The sequence below is a fragment of the Balaenoptera physalus genome (genome assembly GCF_965194825.1).
Source record: "Balaenoptera physalus genome assembly, chromosome: 16".
Lineage (NCBI taxonomy): Eukaryota > Metazoa > Chordata > Mammalia > Artiodactyla > Balaenopteridae > Balaenoptera > Balaenoptera physalus.
This window is the reverse complement of record NC_138898.1, coordinates 84,637,027-84,654,011: the sequence shown is the minus strand read 5'-3', so window position 1 is coordinate 84,654,011 and position 16,985 is coordinate 84,637,027. Positions and strand designations below refer to the sequence as shown.

Here is a 16,985-nt window from a genome sequence, read left to right as displayed (position 1 = left end):
CCTCTGTGCTTCTCCCCACCCCCGCCATCACCCCCTCCATCCCCACCACCATTTCTCACCGACCTCTCTCAAGACTCCATTTCCATCTCTTCAGATCACCCCTCCTCCTGCCTTCCTACTTCATAAAGAAAACCAAGGCCGTCAACTCTCCCCACCTCAGTCCCTATAAACGTGTCTGTATGTCCACCCACCCCACCCTTCCCCCCCACTCCTACTCCTGTATTCAGGACCCACCTCATGCACCTCCGGTGGCCGTCTCCTCCCTCACCTGTAGCCCCAGCTCTCTCTGTCTTCTCCCCCATCAGCTTGGAAACATCAGCTCTGTCTCATCTTTAAAGGGCCACCCTCGACCTGGGACTTCCCTTCTAGAAGCCACCCTGTCTCTCACGTTTCTTTTACAGTTAGGCTTCTTAGAATAGTAACTCCTGCCCACTACCTCCACTTTCTCACCTCCTGTTCACTATTAAATCCACTGCGGTCTGGCTTCTGCTCCCACAGCTCTGCTCTACCTGCTCACCGAGGCCTCCAGTTACCTTCTAATGTGTAAGCACCCAGGACATCCTGGGTGCTTGTTGGACCTTCCTTTCTGCAGCACTGACGCAGGGACCCTCACTCCTCACTCATCCCTTCCTCACACCACTGTCTCCTGGTTTGCCTCCCGTCTCTGGATCCTTCACAGCTGCTGCTTCCTGGGGTATCCTCTGCATGTGGGTGTTTTCCAGGATTCCATTCTCGGCCCTTCTCTTCTTCATCAAGGTCGCTGACTTAACTACAGGTTCTGTTCTAGTGGTTCCAAGTTCCTCTCTCTAGCCCGGACCATTCTTCTGAGCTTAACACCTGTCTTTCAAACTGCCTACAGAACATCTCGACGTGGGTGACCCAGAGACCCCTCAAACTCCACGTTTCCAAGACGAACCATCATCTTCTCCCTTTAGTCTGCTCCTTCTGTGATACCCAGCCCAATGACACCAGCACCCAGCTCACCTCCCACGCCTGAGACCAGGGGGCCGTCCTCAGCGCCGCTCACTCTGGTCCCTCGCTGAGTCAGCCACTACGCCTGTCAGTTCCACGCCTCACAGCTCCACCATCCGTCTGCTTTGCTCCAGCCCCATCACCACTGCCTTAGTGCAGATCTTTATTCTTCTTTCCTCCTGACTGAGCTTCTTCCTTTCAGTCCTTCCCAGTCCACCCTCCCAAGCTGTCGCCAAGGCAGCCTTTCAGAAGCAGAGAGCTGATCACATCATTCCCTTCATTAGAATCTTTTCGTCTCTTCCCACTGCTTTCTAGGTAATACCTACGTCCAAACTTGTGGCCTACCCTGGCCGCCCATCTCTCCACCTTTAGGTCCGACAACTCCACCACAACCCACCCCCCATGTGCACGCGCACGCACACACACACACACACACACACCACACTTTGACCGTGCTGTTTCGTGCCTCTGTGTCTCTGCATCCACTATTCCCGCTTTCTGGAGCAGCCTCCTACCATCTTCTACTTCGCTGCCTAGTTTTTCTGGTTAATCCCTTTGTCCTTCAAGATTCAGTTTAATCATCATGTCTCCCAGGAAGCCTCCCCGGCCCCCTCCCCAGGCTGAGCTCAGTACTCTTCCTCAGCGCCCGCCTCCGTGGCACCCCACGCTTGCCTCCCTTATCACACCTTACTGGGGCCGCCTATCTGTATACTTCTCTGTGTCCCCACTAAACCGTGGGTCGTGCAGGGACAGACGGGGACCTCACGTCACGACAGAGCAGGTCCTCGATGAGCGTGTGTTGGGTTTCAGAATGGTTCTGGTCCAGGTGTTTTGAGATGCTCTCGGAAGAGCAGGGGGCTGCCACGGTCCACACAACAATGTCTGGGAGCGGAGGGCGTACCGCGTAGCGCCGGGGCCGGGGCCAGGGCTGGGGCGGGTCTCCCCGCGGCACCTGCACCTCAGTCTGACTCCTCTCCCTCCCTCAGCCTACATGAAGCGGCGGCACAGCTCGGTCAGCGACAGCCAGCCCTGCGAGCCCCCCTCCGCTGGCATCGACTACAGCCAGGGCGCCAGCCCCCAGCCCCAGCACCAGCTGAAGAAACCCCGAGTGGTGCTGGCTCCCGAAGAGAAGGAAGCTCTGAAACGAGCGTATCAGCAAAAGCCATACCCGTCACCAAAAACCATCGAAGAACTCGCCACCCAGCTCAACTTGAAAACCAGCACTGTCATCAACTGGTTCCACAATTACAGGTACGGCCCTGCTCTCGCCCAGTAAGTCAGCTACAGTTTAGAGAGCGCGCGTTCAGCCCTCGGGAAGAGGCCGACGGGTACTGCAGAGACTGGCCGTTCACCGTGCACAAGGACGACGTGCTGGGGACTGAGAACTTGGGGTTTGGTCAGTTAATTGGCTTCTTATTCGTATTGGCGTTTTAAACCCCAAAGACGTAGGGTCATATAGTTAGAGACCAGAAAAAAAATCTCTCAGGGCTATCATTTAAAAAGGGAGAGTGTAGTCATTCATGATTCCACAGTAGTGACCGTGTATTTGGTGATTTTTTTAATGCTTTCTCAGGGTCTTTTACAGTATTGTTTTCCAAATTAGTTTGATTAGTTTTGTAATTAAATCAAGTAGTGTAAGACCCTTTCTTCTGGGAAAGTCATGAGTTAATGAAGATTTATTGAGCATCTACTAGGTCTACAGACACTGAGCTATGTGTTTTAACCAGCACTGTATCACTTGATCCTCACAACTGTGTAAGAGATATAGTTTTTTCCACATTTTATAGATGAAAACATAAAGCGCAGAGGGGTAAAATAACTTACCTGAGGAGGGAAGGGCCCGGTGCTCTGCTCTAGAACAAAGGACTGGGGTAAAATGTTGGGATTAGATAATGGAGATCCACTGACAGATAATGAATTGTCGATCACCGCTATAACCAAGACTCCCTACTGCTAGAAACCAAGAATTCTCAGTGGCCTGATGGAAATTCCTGCCTGTTTAATGCCTTGTACTCGGCCATCTCGATCGCTAGTTCCCATCAAAACATCATTTTCTCTAGGGCTCGGCAGAACTGGGGTAGGTGCTCCTGGTTATACCAAGGTGACAAGTACACATGTATAACCAGTGCAGGTGGAGCCCTCATGGTTCCTCACCTCAAATAAGTGGCAGGCAACATAAGATCACAGATAGTCAGGGGCTAGAGGGAGGAGTTGTGTCTCAAACTGGGGCCTGCCTCATCGGATAGCTCTGCTGGAGCTTCTGACAGGGCACAATCTGAACAAATTGGAAAATTTTTAACTATTAGATGGGAGCCAAAATAATACCTTTATTGCTGATGAAGGCTACGTTAGCAGATGTAGCTTAGTGTGAGAGCCAAACAGACTTGCTCCCTGACCCTGAAAACCAGGCCAGTTTATCCATCATGGCACCATTGGCCCCGGCAGGCCTCCCCATGTGTAGGCTGGCTCCCAAGAAGACAATGTACATGAGCTGAGCCCAGCTAGCTTATTCATCCTAAATTTACCAATCAGATAAAAACAGAGGCAGAGTGAGGTCAGCAGTTACAATAATGGAGAGCTCCCTCTGCACGGAAGGAAACCTCCAAAGTAGTAAACTAAAGTGCAGTGAAGGCTAGTGAATGGAAACGTGGGCAGAAGTTCACCAGAGCCTCTCCTTGCCAGGTGTCACACAATCCTCCTTTCACTTTCTAGACACAAAGGTGCATTTGAATGTGTACTTTTGAGTCTTCTGCAAGTTATGTCCATTTTAATGCAAGAATCACAACCCTGGACAGGGTTGCCGGAAGCTGTAGATTGCTGAGTATCTGGGTAAAGGTGCTACCAGTCGCACAAAACATCTCCAAAGCCATTTCCCCTGGCCCTGCTGGGGCCACCTTTTTTTTTTCCAGATCCCCCTACAGGCCTCAGTTGAGTGGCAGTCACTGCCTCCTGGCCAGGGCATGCACTCTCCACGTTTCCCAGCTGGCCTCCTGACCACCATAGTACTGCCATCACATGATGGTCAGCTGGTCATTGTGGAGATGCCTCACTTGAGCATTTAAGCAAATTCAACTATAAAGAGAGAAGGGGGAGATGGGAAGAATAGCAGTAGAACCTCAAAAGCTAGTCATGAGCTCAGGTCCAGACCTAGAGTAGATGGATGTGCAATAAGTGCCTTCCGTCAAACGTACTCCACAACAAAGCAGGCTGGTAAGTCACGTGGGATAACCAAGGGCAGAGATGAGTTTCACCTGCGGAGATCTGGATGAATATCCTGGAAGAGGTATGATACGGCAGGGTCTTGAAAGAAGAACTGAACTAGAGAAGAATTTTATAAGCCACAAAATAGGTTGGATGAGAAGCGGCACCAGGTCATTCAGAACTGGCATAAAGCCCAAAGAATTGAAGTCCCTTGCCTAAGGTCACCCAAAGGAAAAGTGCAGAGCAGAGATTCCAGCTGAGCGAGCACTCTCTCCATGGCTTTAGCTCTTCCCTTAAATGCTTAGTCCAGACCAGCTTACCTGGTACGTCTCACAGAGCTTCACACAAGGATGAGCACACAGTAGCACTCAGCACACATGCACTGAGCGTGTTTTAATTCCTAAGCGAGAGGGCAGTTTCTTAGGTTCTTTCCACAGGAGTTAAACAGAAGTTGATTTATTTTTTACTGCGCCACTGGAACCCTTAGTAATGTTTGGGGTCGATTTTTGCCCCCATCAAAAAAATAAAACTTTACTTCCTCTTACCCTTTCACCCTAAGGAAATTAGAAGTATTCTAGGGTGACCACTTACCCAGGAGTTTCAGAACAACATAGCACAGGACACCTGGTCTCCTGGAGAAGAACAGGTCCATTAGAAGAAACTCTCCCAAGCCCTAAAAGCCATGGCATCCTGTCAGCCTTGCATGACTTGTCTGAAAACCAGATTTGCTTCTGGGACCTGATCTTTCTAGACCAGAAGATAATCTTCCTCAGGGACATGGAGACAAACCTAGGCTAAGAAGGATGACGTCTCGTATCTGCTGAGCATATAACATGTGCCAGGCACTGAGCCAAGAGCTTTGTAGATGTTATCTCATCACTTCCTCTGATCAGCAGTCGAATTCAGTGCTTGCTGCCAGCCCCGTTTTACAGAGAAAGGTTATTATACACGTTAGCCGAGCCAGTGAGGGTGGCAGCCTGGATCCCAGGCCCTGGGCATGAAGTTGTCCCTTTCTTCCCTCAGCCTTTCTGTCTCAGCCTCAGTGCTTATAACGGGGACTTTGTCATTGAAAAGGCAGCTAGATGGTAAGAACAGAAGAATAGTTCCTTTTTTTTTTTCTTTTACTTTTTTTTTTTTGTCTACTTTGTGTCCTATAGTATACATTAATATTTAATTGTAACATCTCTGCAAGGAAGACACTATTCTCCATATTTTTCTGCTAAGAAAACTGAAGCTCATAAAGGTTAAGGAACTTGCCCAAGTTGCCCGGCTAGTGAGTGACCAGCCAGATTTCAAACCCAGGTTTGCCTGGTTCCAAAAAGCCTGTTCACCAAGCCGGGCCAGGCTGCCCCTGAGACTCAGAGTTAGTCCAGGGTGGGCCTGTGGCCTGGATGGGACCAAACCCTCAGCTGCCCGTCTAGCCTCCCACCTCCGTAACCAGGGTGGAATGGGATTGGGTGTTCATCCCAACGGGCATTTCTGGCTGCCAAAGGGCAAAAGCCAGCAAAGAGCACGTTCGCCCTCCCAGCAAAGTGCCCAGGAAGGTGTTTATGGGAGCTGCCGTTTCACGGGCTCCCAAGGTAGCCCCAGGGAAGGAGGAAAGTCTTCCGTTATCCCTGGGAACTTCTGGGGGGCTTCAGGATCTCACCCGGGTAGCTCTGGCTCAGGAATCATCTTCAGGACAAGGGTCAGAGCTCACCCTATGTGTGGAGCAAAAAAACCATGTAGCAGATAACCATGACCAGAGTTCTGATATACTGGACTCAACTACAGCCGGATTCTCCCTGGCCCCAGCCTCCCTACGTCCAGCACAGGACCTGGCATAGTGTGGGTTCTCAAAAAATGTTAACCTTTATTGAGTTATATGCACTGTAGAAAATATCTTCGTGTGTGCCTAACCCCAGGGCTTTCTGCAGGCCCAGTTTCTGCAGGACACTGGGCTTGGTGCTCCTTTCCCTGAAGATGCTTTTCCACTAACAGTTGGCTCATGATCAGAGGCTCTTTCAGCTCTTTGGAAGAAACACCTGGGGAGACTTCTGACTGAGCCTAGTACTGTGAGCATGATGGGAAGAGAAATTCCGACACAAAACAAAACAGACTTAACAACAGCCCTTTCATGACATCACGAAGGGCTCCAAAACAGGGAAGGCCAGGGCCCTTCTGTAGCTGTTTCCTTCAGACCCGACAAAACAGTGAAGCACACTTTCCACCGTAGGCTGAACTCAGCTTGATTAAAACCTGCTTGATGCGTTGGAGCACGTTATTTGGTCTCCTTCCTGCTTGATCAGAAATGACCCTTTCCTGCTTTTCTTTTAGAGGAGGGAATTAGTTGAAATACATAATTTGTCAGAATCGCGCCTCAGCCTTGACCAGAGGCCCTGCCTGGCCCGTGGCTCAGAGCGGGACACTGAAGATTTTCACTTTGGGCACCGTCTAGTAATTGGTTCTCTGTCACGAAGTCCAGATGAGGAAGCAGTGGTTATCATTCACGCTCGCCTTCCATGTATGCATGCAGTCGGCCTTTATCACTGTACACCAAGCACCATGCTAGGCCTGGGGTGTGCTAAGAATGGGACCTCGCCATTCACAGCCTGGTTGGAGGTGGAGGAACCGTGCCATTAAATAAGTAACGCTGGCGCTCCATCCTTGTGAAGACGGGACTGGCATGCCAGCCAAGAGACAGGTTACGCAGAGGCACCGAGTTTAGGAAACCGCGGGGTCTCTGCTGGCTCCTGGCTGGGAAGCGGGGGGCGGCTTTAAAGAAGGGCCGCCGGGGAACGGGCCCTGCTCCGCTCTGGGGCCCGTAGGGGCCTCAACGGCTGTCCGGCGGGTGGGAGTGTGAGATGCGGTGCGGTGGACGGAGAGAGGGCGTCGGGGCGGAGATGGCAGGAGGCTCAGGCCGCAAGGGAAGGGGCGCAGAGCGCCCGTGCGCGGCGGCCCCCTCATGGCGCCCCCCTGCTTGTGTCTCGTAGGTCTCGGATCCGCAGAGAACTGTTTATTGAGGAGATTCAGGCCGGGAGCCAGGGCCAGGCCGGGGCCAGCGACTCGCCGTCGGCCCGGAGCGGCCGGGCAGCGCCCAGCTCGGAGGGCGACAGCTGCGACGGCGTGGAGGCCGCCGAGGGCCCGGGCGCCGCGGACGCCGAAGAGTCGGGCGGCCCCGCGGCCGCCGCCAAGTCTCAGGGAGGGCCGGCCGAGGCGGCCGCGGCCCCGGAGGAGCGGGAGGAGGCGCCGCGGCCGGCGGAGAAGGCGGAGCCGCCGCCCTCGGGGACCCCGGCCCCGGACGCCGCCACCGACGAGAGCCGGCCCCGGGCGCCACCGCCGCCGCCGCCGCCGCCGCCCGAGGGCCCCGCGGACGGCCCGGGGCCCGTGCCAAACCCCGCCGCCTCCGCGCCCGCGGCCGGGGAGGACGCCGCTACCTCAGCCGCCCCGCCGGGGGAGGGCCCGTGCAGGGCCCGGGACGGCGCCGACAGGAGTTCCGCTTTGCCAAGCACCAGCGCGCCCGCGGCCGCCCGCAGGCCCAGCTCGCTGCAGAGCCTCTTCGGCCTCCCGGAGGCGGCGGGCGCCAGGGACTCGCGAGACAACCCCTTGAGGAAGAAGAAGGCCGCGAACTTGAACAGCATAATCCACCGCCTGGAGAAGGCCGCCAGCCGGGAGGAGCCCATCGAATGGGAGTTCTGAGAGGGCGCCGCCCGCCCGTCCCGCCGAGCCGGGCCGAGTCTGGCCGAGCCGGGCCGCGCCTGACCGGGCAGGGCCGAGTCGGGCCGAGCTGGGCCTAGTCGAGCCGAGCTGGGCCGAGTCTGGCCGAGTTTGGCCGAGCCGGGCCGGGCAGGAGGGGGGGGCGCCGACTCCGCGGCTTGGACCGTGTTGCGCACTTACCGCCCTGCGGGCCACAGGGCAAAATCGCCATAGGCCAAGGTGCATATAGAAAACAAAGGAGCATTAAGCCCAATCTATGTCGTGTTTTCAAGGAAGAAAACGGAAATGTGTAGTCGAGCTTTTTTGTACCCTGAAGTGTTTTTTTTATTGCCCTAAGTGATTTCCACAGGTTCTGGAATAACTCTTACAGCTTTGCCTTGCGCCCTCCTCTTTCGTGTGGGCTTTAAAAAAAAAAAAAAAAAATCAAACCCACATATTAAAAGGGGGCTTTTTATCTGCCATCTAATGGCTTCAGAGCGATAATACACTATTATCTTCTTAAACCAGGAAAAAAAGGGGGGGGGGATTTTTCAGAAAAATTTAAAAAGAAAGTTTTTGTAGCTGTTCAGTTGCCACTAAGAGATTGCACAGTCAAACCGACTCTAAACACACTAGTTTGGATTCCTAAATATTTTCAAGCAAAGAATCTTCTCCTTTGAAACTTTGAATTAAAGTAAAACACATTTACTTCACATATTTTTTAACAAAAAGAAAAGTCACATCAGGAAACTATCTGATTTTGTGGTAGCTGACGTAGTGTTTTCTTGTACGTGAATAGAATCCTGACCTGTAGTGCACATTGATCCATAGCTTTAACTGACTCTGGGCTTTTGCTGACCAGGGTTCGTTTAATACACTCCATTCTAGGCCAAATCAGGACAAAAAGAAAAGATCCGAATCTAGGTATTTTATAATCTGCTTTTTAACCTCTAACCGCAGAGCACGCTGATCAGACCTCATATGTCGGAGGTGTAGGAGACAAGTTAGAACTGTAGCATGTACCCGTTCATTTTGTTTAATTTATGGTGTCTTACGTCTGTGTTAGTGCGTCTTGCACACATACGAGCGTTGAAAGAAAGGAGGAAAGAGTAGGCCGCGAAGGTCGCCGCAGGCAGAGATCTGGGGCCACACAGGGCCCCTCGTAGGCAGCAGTCTTTCCACGACACAGAAGGCACCGCACCTCACACCACTCTCCCGGGCACCTGATGGACTGAGCCCCACCAGGGGACGCCGCTCCCTGGGCCTGGGCAGGGCTCGCGCGCGCACGCGCTCTCTCTCTCGCTCGCTCTTTCTCGCTCGCTCTCTCTCCCTCTCTCTTTCTCTCTCTCTCTCTCTCTCCCTTTCTTCCCACCACAAGCACTGATGACTGTTGACGTCGTGGGAAGCCTCCTTCCTTCCCTGCAGAAGAGAGAACGTGGCAGTCTGGGCTCGGCTTCCACCCCCGTAGAGATGGCCCAAACTCACACCAAAACGCTGACGTTCTTCACATCCAGACCAGACCATTGGCCCTCCATTCATTTTGCCTCTTGGAACGTTCTTTTATGCACAGTTTAGGGCAGTCTAAGTACAAATCAAAAGTCTAACTTGTCTCTGATTCCTCCTGTCGTCTATGTGTATATGCGTGAGAACAGAGGTGGATGAGAGTGTGCGTGTGTGCGTGTGTGCAATTTTATACGTCTGTGTATTTTCTTAAGTACCTGTGCACACATAGAGTGCATTACTGCCACCTTTTTTCAATAAGCTGTTTTATCAGTTATGGCTTCTACAAGTTTGCTAATTTAGACTCCTTTATTGCCATATCTTTAAACTAACAATAGATGATTTCGGTATATATATATATTTTTTTTTGCTTATTTATAGGTGCTGTATTTTATTATCTGATTGTTAGGAAGGGATGAGAGGGGCAAATATTCTTTAGAGGGATAGACTGCCGGCAGTATTGGGTATAATTTACAAGATGTAGTTGTCATACTGTATATTACTGATTGAAACCTTTTTGACCGTATTGTGTATCATTGAAACCTTTGTCTTAGGTCAACATCTTTGGATGACATTTTAATGGTGCATTCATTATTTCTTAAGTTTAATTAATATTACCTTTTTTTGATTTGGGGGGGGTGGGAGGGAGTTCTAATTTTAAAGGTATGCTCCCGCTATTACACCTCAGTGTGCTTGTATTAATTAACTTGTAGGACTTTGACTGTAAGATGTGAAACCACATTTCTTGCATGATGTTTTAGAAATTATGTATTTTCATTTACAGTCTTTTAACCTGCAACTGCAGCACTTAGTTCAAGTTTTCACAAGTTTAAGAGTCACTACACTAAAGACAATGCCTTTTCATGAATAAGAAGTTTGCAGAAGGCTCTAGGAGGCTGGGAGGCAGGCCGTTTGTCTTTCGATGGTTGCATATCATCTCTGAACTTGAAATCTGGTTCAGTGAGCAGAGAATTCAACATGGAGGAGCTTAAGGGGAAAACGGATTCACATCTGGCTGAATCCAGGTGCGGTGAGAAGAGCGAGTTTGCATTCGTGACCCTCACAACAGCAGCAGAGCCCCTGACAGTACTGTGGTGTCCTCTCCACGAAAACCTCAAGGAGGAATTTTGTCGTCACGTGTGCTGAATCTCCAAATACCTGATTTTCATTAGAACGAAAAGCAGGGCGTTAACAGGGAATACTAGGGTAGTATTTTCGTTTTAAAGGCATGACTGTTATTTACTAAGGTGTGAAATCTGAGGAAATTGAAAAAGTATAAATCTGTCCATCCTAGTGGCCAAATAGTAACGTCGAAAACAGCCGCTTTGGCTCTTCCAGGCAATTTAGTCATTTTTGTTGTTGTTGGTTGTTTTTTTTTTTTTAAACTAGGTTATTGTTGATTTCCATTCTGTCTTTTTTGCCAGACTTACATCTGGGTGCTCGATACAATCAGTTGGTTAAATTTTGCTTGCAGTTCCATGTTTGTATTTTTTCCTCTATTTATTTTATTTTATTTTTTTTGATTGCGATCCCAACCCTATGATCTCTTGTGTTAAGCTGTCACTATAATACTTTTAAGAGCTGCCACTAAATAACAGAAACCTGGGGGGGGGGTGTCCCCCTCCTCTTTGCGCCCCTCATTTTGAGTCCAAGGGTTGATCTTTCATCTTGAGAAGCAATATTCAAGTGCCTTGAACAGCATCCTCTCCGTGGGCTTTACCTTCAGCTGGCTGGCGTTCCAAGCAGTAGCTCCCACAGGCAGCCGACCTCTTCCTCTTTCCGCGCCATCAGTTTAAAAAGCTGATTTGTACCTCTCCCCTGGGGAAAACGGTTTCGTATAAAACACTAACACTTAATTACAAGCTCCATTATACCATTTTAAATGGCTTCTTTTTGTTAATTGAAGGCAGTGTTCATAAGTTAAGGTTTTTGCCGTTACTTAGCTGGCTAAGTGGAGGCTCCGCATACAATCAGTGTTCACGTTCAGCCTCTTGACCCTTGGTTCCTGCCCACATTCTCCTGTGCTGTCTGCGGTGGAAGGGGTGTGGGTTCTGTCCCAGCCCTGTGCCCGCTCGCTCCCGCCACCTGGCTCCCAGATGACCTCTTCCCTTGAACTTCTGGATCAGGCAGGGTTGTCTGTGATTTCTGTCTACCAGGACGCCCTTCTTTAGAAAGGATTACCACAGCCATCTAGCTCTAACTCGGTTTTCCTCAGAGCCTACCTTCCCAAAGAACATCACGACACGAGGTGGCTTACGGTCAGCAGACTGGAGAGAAGTCTCCAGGAAATGCCAGGATCTTGACTTGTATGACTACTCTCAAGCCATGGCCACTACGTCTGGGAAAGTGACCGAGGCAAAAAGATGAGAGTTCATGGCCTCCCTGGGACAGTTTCCCTGAACTTCCAAAGCACAAATGCCTCCCTGCTCATCTCCCTCCTGTGGGCATCTTTGTTTTCCCCCCCATTTACAAGCCACATATGCTGGTTGGTGGTCCAGACCCAGAGTATGACAGAGCTTTGGGTTAAGTGTGCGTCTGTGCTCCCTCTGGCTGTGAGAGACCCTCCACAGCCAGCCCCAGGCCCAGCCGCCAGCTCCAGGAGGGAGGAAACACCCGAATGCCTCCATGCCTGCGGCCACATCAGCCCACAGCCCTGAGCAGACCAAGCAGAGGGCAGGTTGTACGCAAGCTCTGGCATCAGCTAACTAGCCTCAGATCACCCGGAAGTCGTGCCCTAAGAGGTTGGGACGAGTCACGGGACAGCTCTGTCCGCAGGCAGGTGCCTTTCTGGCTAAAGTTGGCCTGGATTTCTTTGTTCTCCCTGAATTCATGTCCTTACATGCAGGGGTGATCAATGAACTCTATTGACTTTCTATGCAATGTTTTTCATTCCTCTGATTGTAGGAAAACAAACCTCCCTGAAAATAGCAGAGGAGTCAGGGGGAGCATAACGCCCGTCCTTCAGGGATGGGCACAGAGTGAAAGAGCGATGGTGATTTACTAGGTCTTGAACTTGGGGACAGTAGCCTTTGCCTTAAATGCACTATGGCAGGCACCTCTCGACGGGCCTGTGAGAACAAGAGTCTGTCCTTAGCCGTCCCAGGCTGCTCCTCTCTGAGGCCAGTAAGCCAGCTGCGTGGGGGAGATGGAGCAGGGAGAGGTCCTGGCGAGCGTGGTGGGCTGGTAGCTGTGCCCCTTCAGCCTGGAGGTTTGGCTCCCTCCTTGGATGTCCTTTGTTGTCACACTCATTTGTCCCCTTCTACCTCACTAACCATGCTCCCACTCGACCTCACCCCTCACCCCTCAGAAACGTGAGGCAAGTGGGATCCGGGAAGAGAAAACCTAGAAGTGTGGCGTCCATGAGTGTATCTTGGCCTGGTGGGCAGGCGGCTTCCGTCTTGTGAGCACAACACGGACAGACAGCTGTTCTCTGTGAGGCACGGGGACTCTCCTCTTGACTTCCACCTGTTCCTGAAGCTCTCACAGCTGTTTCCTTTGCAGGCAGGGGCCGTCTCGGGCCTCAGAGGGCCTTGCCTTTGGCCCGCCTCTGCACTCTGTCCATTCCTGCTCAGCTGTTAAGATCCGTCACAGCCATTTCCCTTGCCCTGAGCTGCCCCTCCATGGCCACGTGAGGTCACTTCCCCAGGATTCCCACTTGGCCTCGGGGAGCTCTGTTGTCTCTGGCACTGGGAGGTTATCGTTTCAGCCCCTCTGTGAGACCTCCGTGGGAATCTTCTGAAGGACAGGAGAGAATACGGCCTTCTCCAGCCCTCATGCCCAGTCTTCAGTCACGTGACCCTTTCTTCCCCAAAGAATAGGCCAGTTTCCGCCCCGTGCTGAAGAAAACCAGCTCCCACGGCTGCTGGTTAGGTGAGGTGGCCAGAGTGTTCTGATGGAAAGAATTTGGAAGCGCTTACCGGGAGGGCTGCTGCGGTCTCGTTTGGGCCTTGATGGCGTTAGGGGAACCTTCGTGACCCCCGAGGCAGAGCTCCTGCCCTAAGTGTCAAGGTGGTGGCCTGGGCCTCCAACATGATGTCCGTCTGTTTCCCCAGTGCACTGAATGTCGGTCCGGCCAGCACACCTGCTTGCTTAGAGGATGGTCCAGTTTGGCAATGTTAATTCCCATTCCCATCCGTCGCTGCCTTTTGGTAGATGAAAGCTACCGGGAAAAGAAGGGAAAGCAAGTTGCCAATTAAAGTTCCAAAAAGATCAAGGCTTTGAGACCCTTAGAGATGTGCAGAAAACTGAGGCCAGAGCACTTGGGGCTGATCGAGGGGGCAGAGGAACGGGCATGGGCAGTGCCAAGCTGAGCATAAAATGAGCCCTGCCCTGGAGTCTGCCCTGCCCTAGCAGCCTGGGAGCCTCATCCCTGGTCAGGGAAAAAGAAGGACATGCAATTCCTCCCCCCACCACCACCGTCTGTCCCATCGCAGGAACTGCCCCCACCAGCCCAGGCCCTGCTACCACCCCTTCCGTCACCACCTTCCCTCCAAAGAGACTGTGTCCACGCTGTCCGTGGCATCCTCCCCATTTTCATTTTTGGATGAAGTGACATTTAGCTTTAACAAGACATTTCCAAAGCGCCTAGTCTCCTCCAAAATGCTAATTTTAAAAGTTGGGCATTGTAGGTGAAGGACCTTAAAAAAAAAAAAGGCGAGTGAGAGAAAGACATTAGGCTAGGCATAAATGTACACTTCCCCATCCCCGCTATTCAACATTTAAAACAGCTTTGAGTTGCTTTTCATGGATCATTTTAGCTTATCCAATAGTGTAGAGTCTGTGTTACTGTAATTTCTGTAGCGTTTAGGGTTTCATTTCTACCACAAAATATGCTATATGCTATGTATCAAGCTTTCTGTGATCAGAAAGGAAAGGTGCCTTATATCCCAATGTCATGGCTACATCCCTATGGAAAATAATCAGAAGCACAGTGTGTACGGAAGCATTGGGACTTCCGTTGGTGAAACCAGACACCAGTCAACAAGATGCATTGAAGTGGCACGGGCTGCTTTTGTTTTCTGGTTCCCTTTTTTCTCCTTTTTTCATTTTCCTTTTTTTTTTCTTTTCTCTTTTTTTTTTTTTTTTTTTTGCCTAGTTTGCTTTAAACAGAAAGCACTTAAATAGATGACTATGTGTAAAAGCTCTGTGCAATAGAAATCATTTTTCTTCATTTTTAAGATGTAACGTATTGCACACCAAATGAACTCAAAGTAAGCTTTAGACCAGGACGATTCAGGTTGTGGAGGAGTAGGACGAGTTTGTTCACTGTAGTTCCGTGTGTTCATGAACTGAAGGGAAAACAGGCCTCCCCAGCACCCCCCCACCCCCATCTCAGCTTGCCTCTTGCTGACCGCCAAGCTAGGCGTGTAGGGCCCACGGGTACCCACCAGAACTTCTGGCTGGGTGGCAGGGCGGGTGGAGGGGGTCTGTGACTCAGCAGCTGAGAACCTTCTCCAGTGTGAGACCACAGCTCTGCCTTCCAGCACTTAACCTTTTCTTGTTGAGATGGATTGACTGCTACTGACCCGCCAGCGTGCGCGAGGATAATTATAAAAGGATGTTTCCTTGAGAAAAAAAAAATTATTTCTAGCCTCTTCTATTTATTATTAGGTTAATCCTTTAAGTACTTATCAGGAGTATATTGTTATTTTGTGTCGTTGTTGTTGTCATAAATGCTTTTTGCTATCACCCCAGTGGTGACCGTCTTCTGCCTCCTGCCCTCCCCCGCCCCAAAGAACCCAAGGTTCTGGAGATGCGGAGGAGGGGTGGGAGGCGGGAGGGGGAGGGGGGCCAGCGGGGGCTTCTCCAGCAGAATCAGACGTCTGTCTCCAGGGCTGCCACCCAAACACTGGTGGTCTCTACACGTCTAACTTTTCAAAATGAGAGAGTTGCTGAACAAAAAAAAAAATGTACCAATGTAAGGAAAGGACACTCGCGTGAGGAGCTATAGAGGAGACTTAGAAAAAGCAAAGCTCAGTTCCCCAAAGCCTCCTAGAGCCTCTGGTCAGACTTCTGGTTTCATGGCGTTTCAGGAGCCCCGGGCAGAGCGGGTGCGGTGGCCTGGTCGAGCCTGACTTCCGGTGACAGAGGTTTCCGGGCAAGGCTCACTTGGGCTGACAGGTTTCGGTTGGCTTTCGTTTCTGTTGTTGTTGTTTTCCTTGCCTGCAAAGTTGGTCAGAACCTTCTTGAGAGGCAACTGTGTTTCTTAGTCCGGCTGCGGCTTAAGGACCCGCCCCAGGGGGGTGGGGTGGAGTCCCTTATCCCCCTTCACGTGGTCAAGTGTGGAGGAAGTTTGGACCAGGGGCACAGCTTTCTGTGGCTAGAGGCACAGCCAACAAGACACCCAGTTACTTGCTCATCGGGTGTTGGGGTGCAGTGGGACTGGTGGTGGAGGCCAAGGTGGGGCTCCCAAAGGGCCCACCGACCGCCGACTCACTCTCCGTGCCACGACTTTTCCCTCCTCTGACATCATTTGGGGTCCTGATTCTGTCCTTGTCTCTGAAAGAAAGCCCTCTGATGAAATAACGGCCCCCATCCCTCCCCTGCCAAAGGGTTTTCATTTCCCTCCAAGTAGTCTATGCATTTCTCTCTCTCTCTCTCTCTCTCTCTCACTTTCAAACCGTTTTCTGCCTCCTTGGGAAAACGGGCATCTCATGTCCCACTCTCTGAGACCCCCTCAGAAAATGCTGTGCATTTTGGAGGCATGAGGATTCGTTCAAAATTCCGAAAGCATTTGCGGATAGCTTGTTATAAAATAAAAGTGGGAAAAAGCAAAAGAAAAGGCGGTGTCCCCCACGTCCCTTTCCACTGAGTAAGACCTAGCTCTTTGCGATTGTGCAATAAACTACTTGCCATGAGAGCGGGTGGCCACGCTCCTGCCCAGACTACTAACTAACACAGCACAGGACGGCCGGCCGCACGGCGGGCCTCTTCCAGATGACTCCTAATAAGCTCAGCTTCCCCCCTGCACCCCGTGTCTTGTGGTGTCTTACATTTTAGCAGTATTTTATATTTTCTGTAACGCACTAAGTCTTAGATGTTTTTAGAGCTCATCTGTTCATACTCACAATCACAGACTTTTATTTTTTAAATCCTCACGATGACCCAATTGACCAAAAAAAAAACAAAAAAAAAACAAAACACCATCATTTTTGTACAAATAGCTTTGAGAAAAGTCTTTGTTGTGTTGCTGTGAGCCATCTCTAGTAACATTTTATTTCTGCTATTTGTTTTCAACACGGTAAGTCAAAAGTTGATCCGCCTGGCGTGGGGGTGGGGGGAGGCACCCGTCGGCCCCTGGGCGTTGTCCCTTCTGTCTTCGGTTAGCCATACGCTGTTTGTTCTCAGCACTGTACAACGGTCCCTATATGATATGGAGAAGCAATATCACTGTATGAAACTCACACCATGTATTATTATTATTCACTAGCACCCTAGGTGTGATCATTGAAGTAAATATCTTTTATACAAACACAAGAACGTGTGGGTCGTTTTTATTTAAAGGGCTCTGGCTTGAGGAGGAGCAGCAAACACTTTCATTTTGGGTCCAAAGGGCACCTCGAGAATTGCCTTCCCGTGCTTCCTGGGGCGTGTGGCGTCGGGGCAGGTGTCGGCAGGAACCTGGGCCTGGGGTAGGA

At 51.0% G+C, this 16,985-nt stretch overlaps 1 protein-coding gene across 16 annotated transcripts in view; it reads left to right on the top strand.

Moving 5' to 3' along the window:
• CUX1 (cut like homeobox 1) overlaps positions 1-16,985 on the top strand; it is a 371,169-nt gene that overhangs the window by 337,618 nt on the left and 16,566 nt on the right. For 12 of the 16 annotated variants that reach the window (XM_082431219.1, XM_082431218.1, XM_082431231.1 and 9 more), the window contains 2 exons: positions 1,959-2,223; positions 7,146-16,827. The exons of the other annotated variants lie outside the window; for them this stretch is intronic. In XM_082431219.1, coding sequence (XP_082287345.1) covers positions 1,959-2,223; positions 7,146-7,851 — 971 coding nt within the window. In that variant the 3' untranslated portion in view covers positions 7,852-16,827. Of the gene's footprint in view, positions 1-1,958; positions 2,224-7,145; positions 16,828-16,985 lie in introns of those variants that run through there. 16 annotated transcript variants of the gene reach the window in all.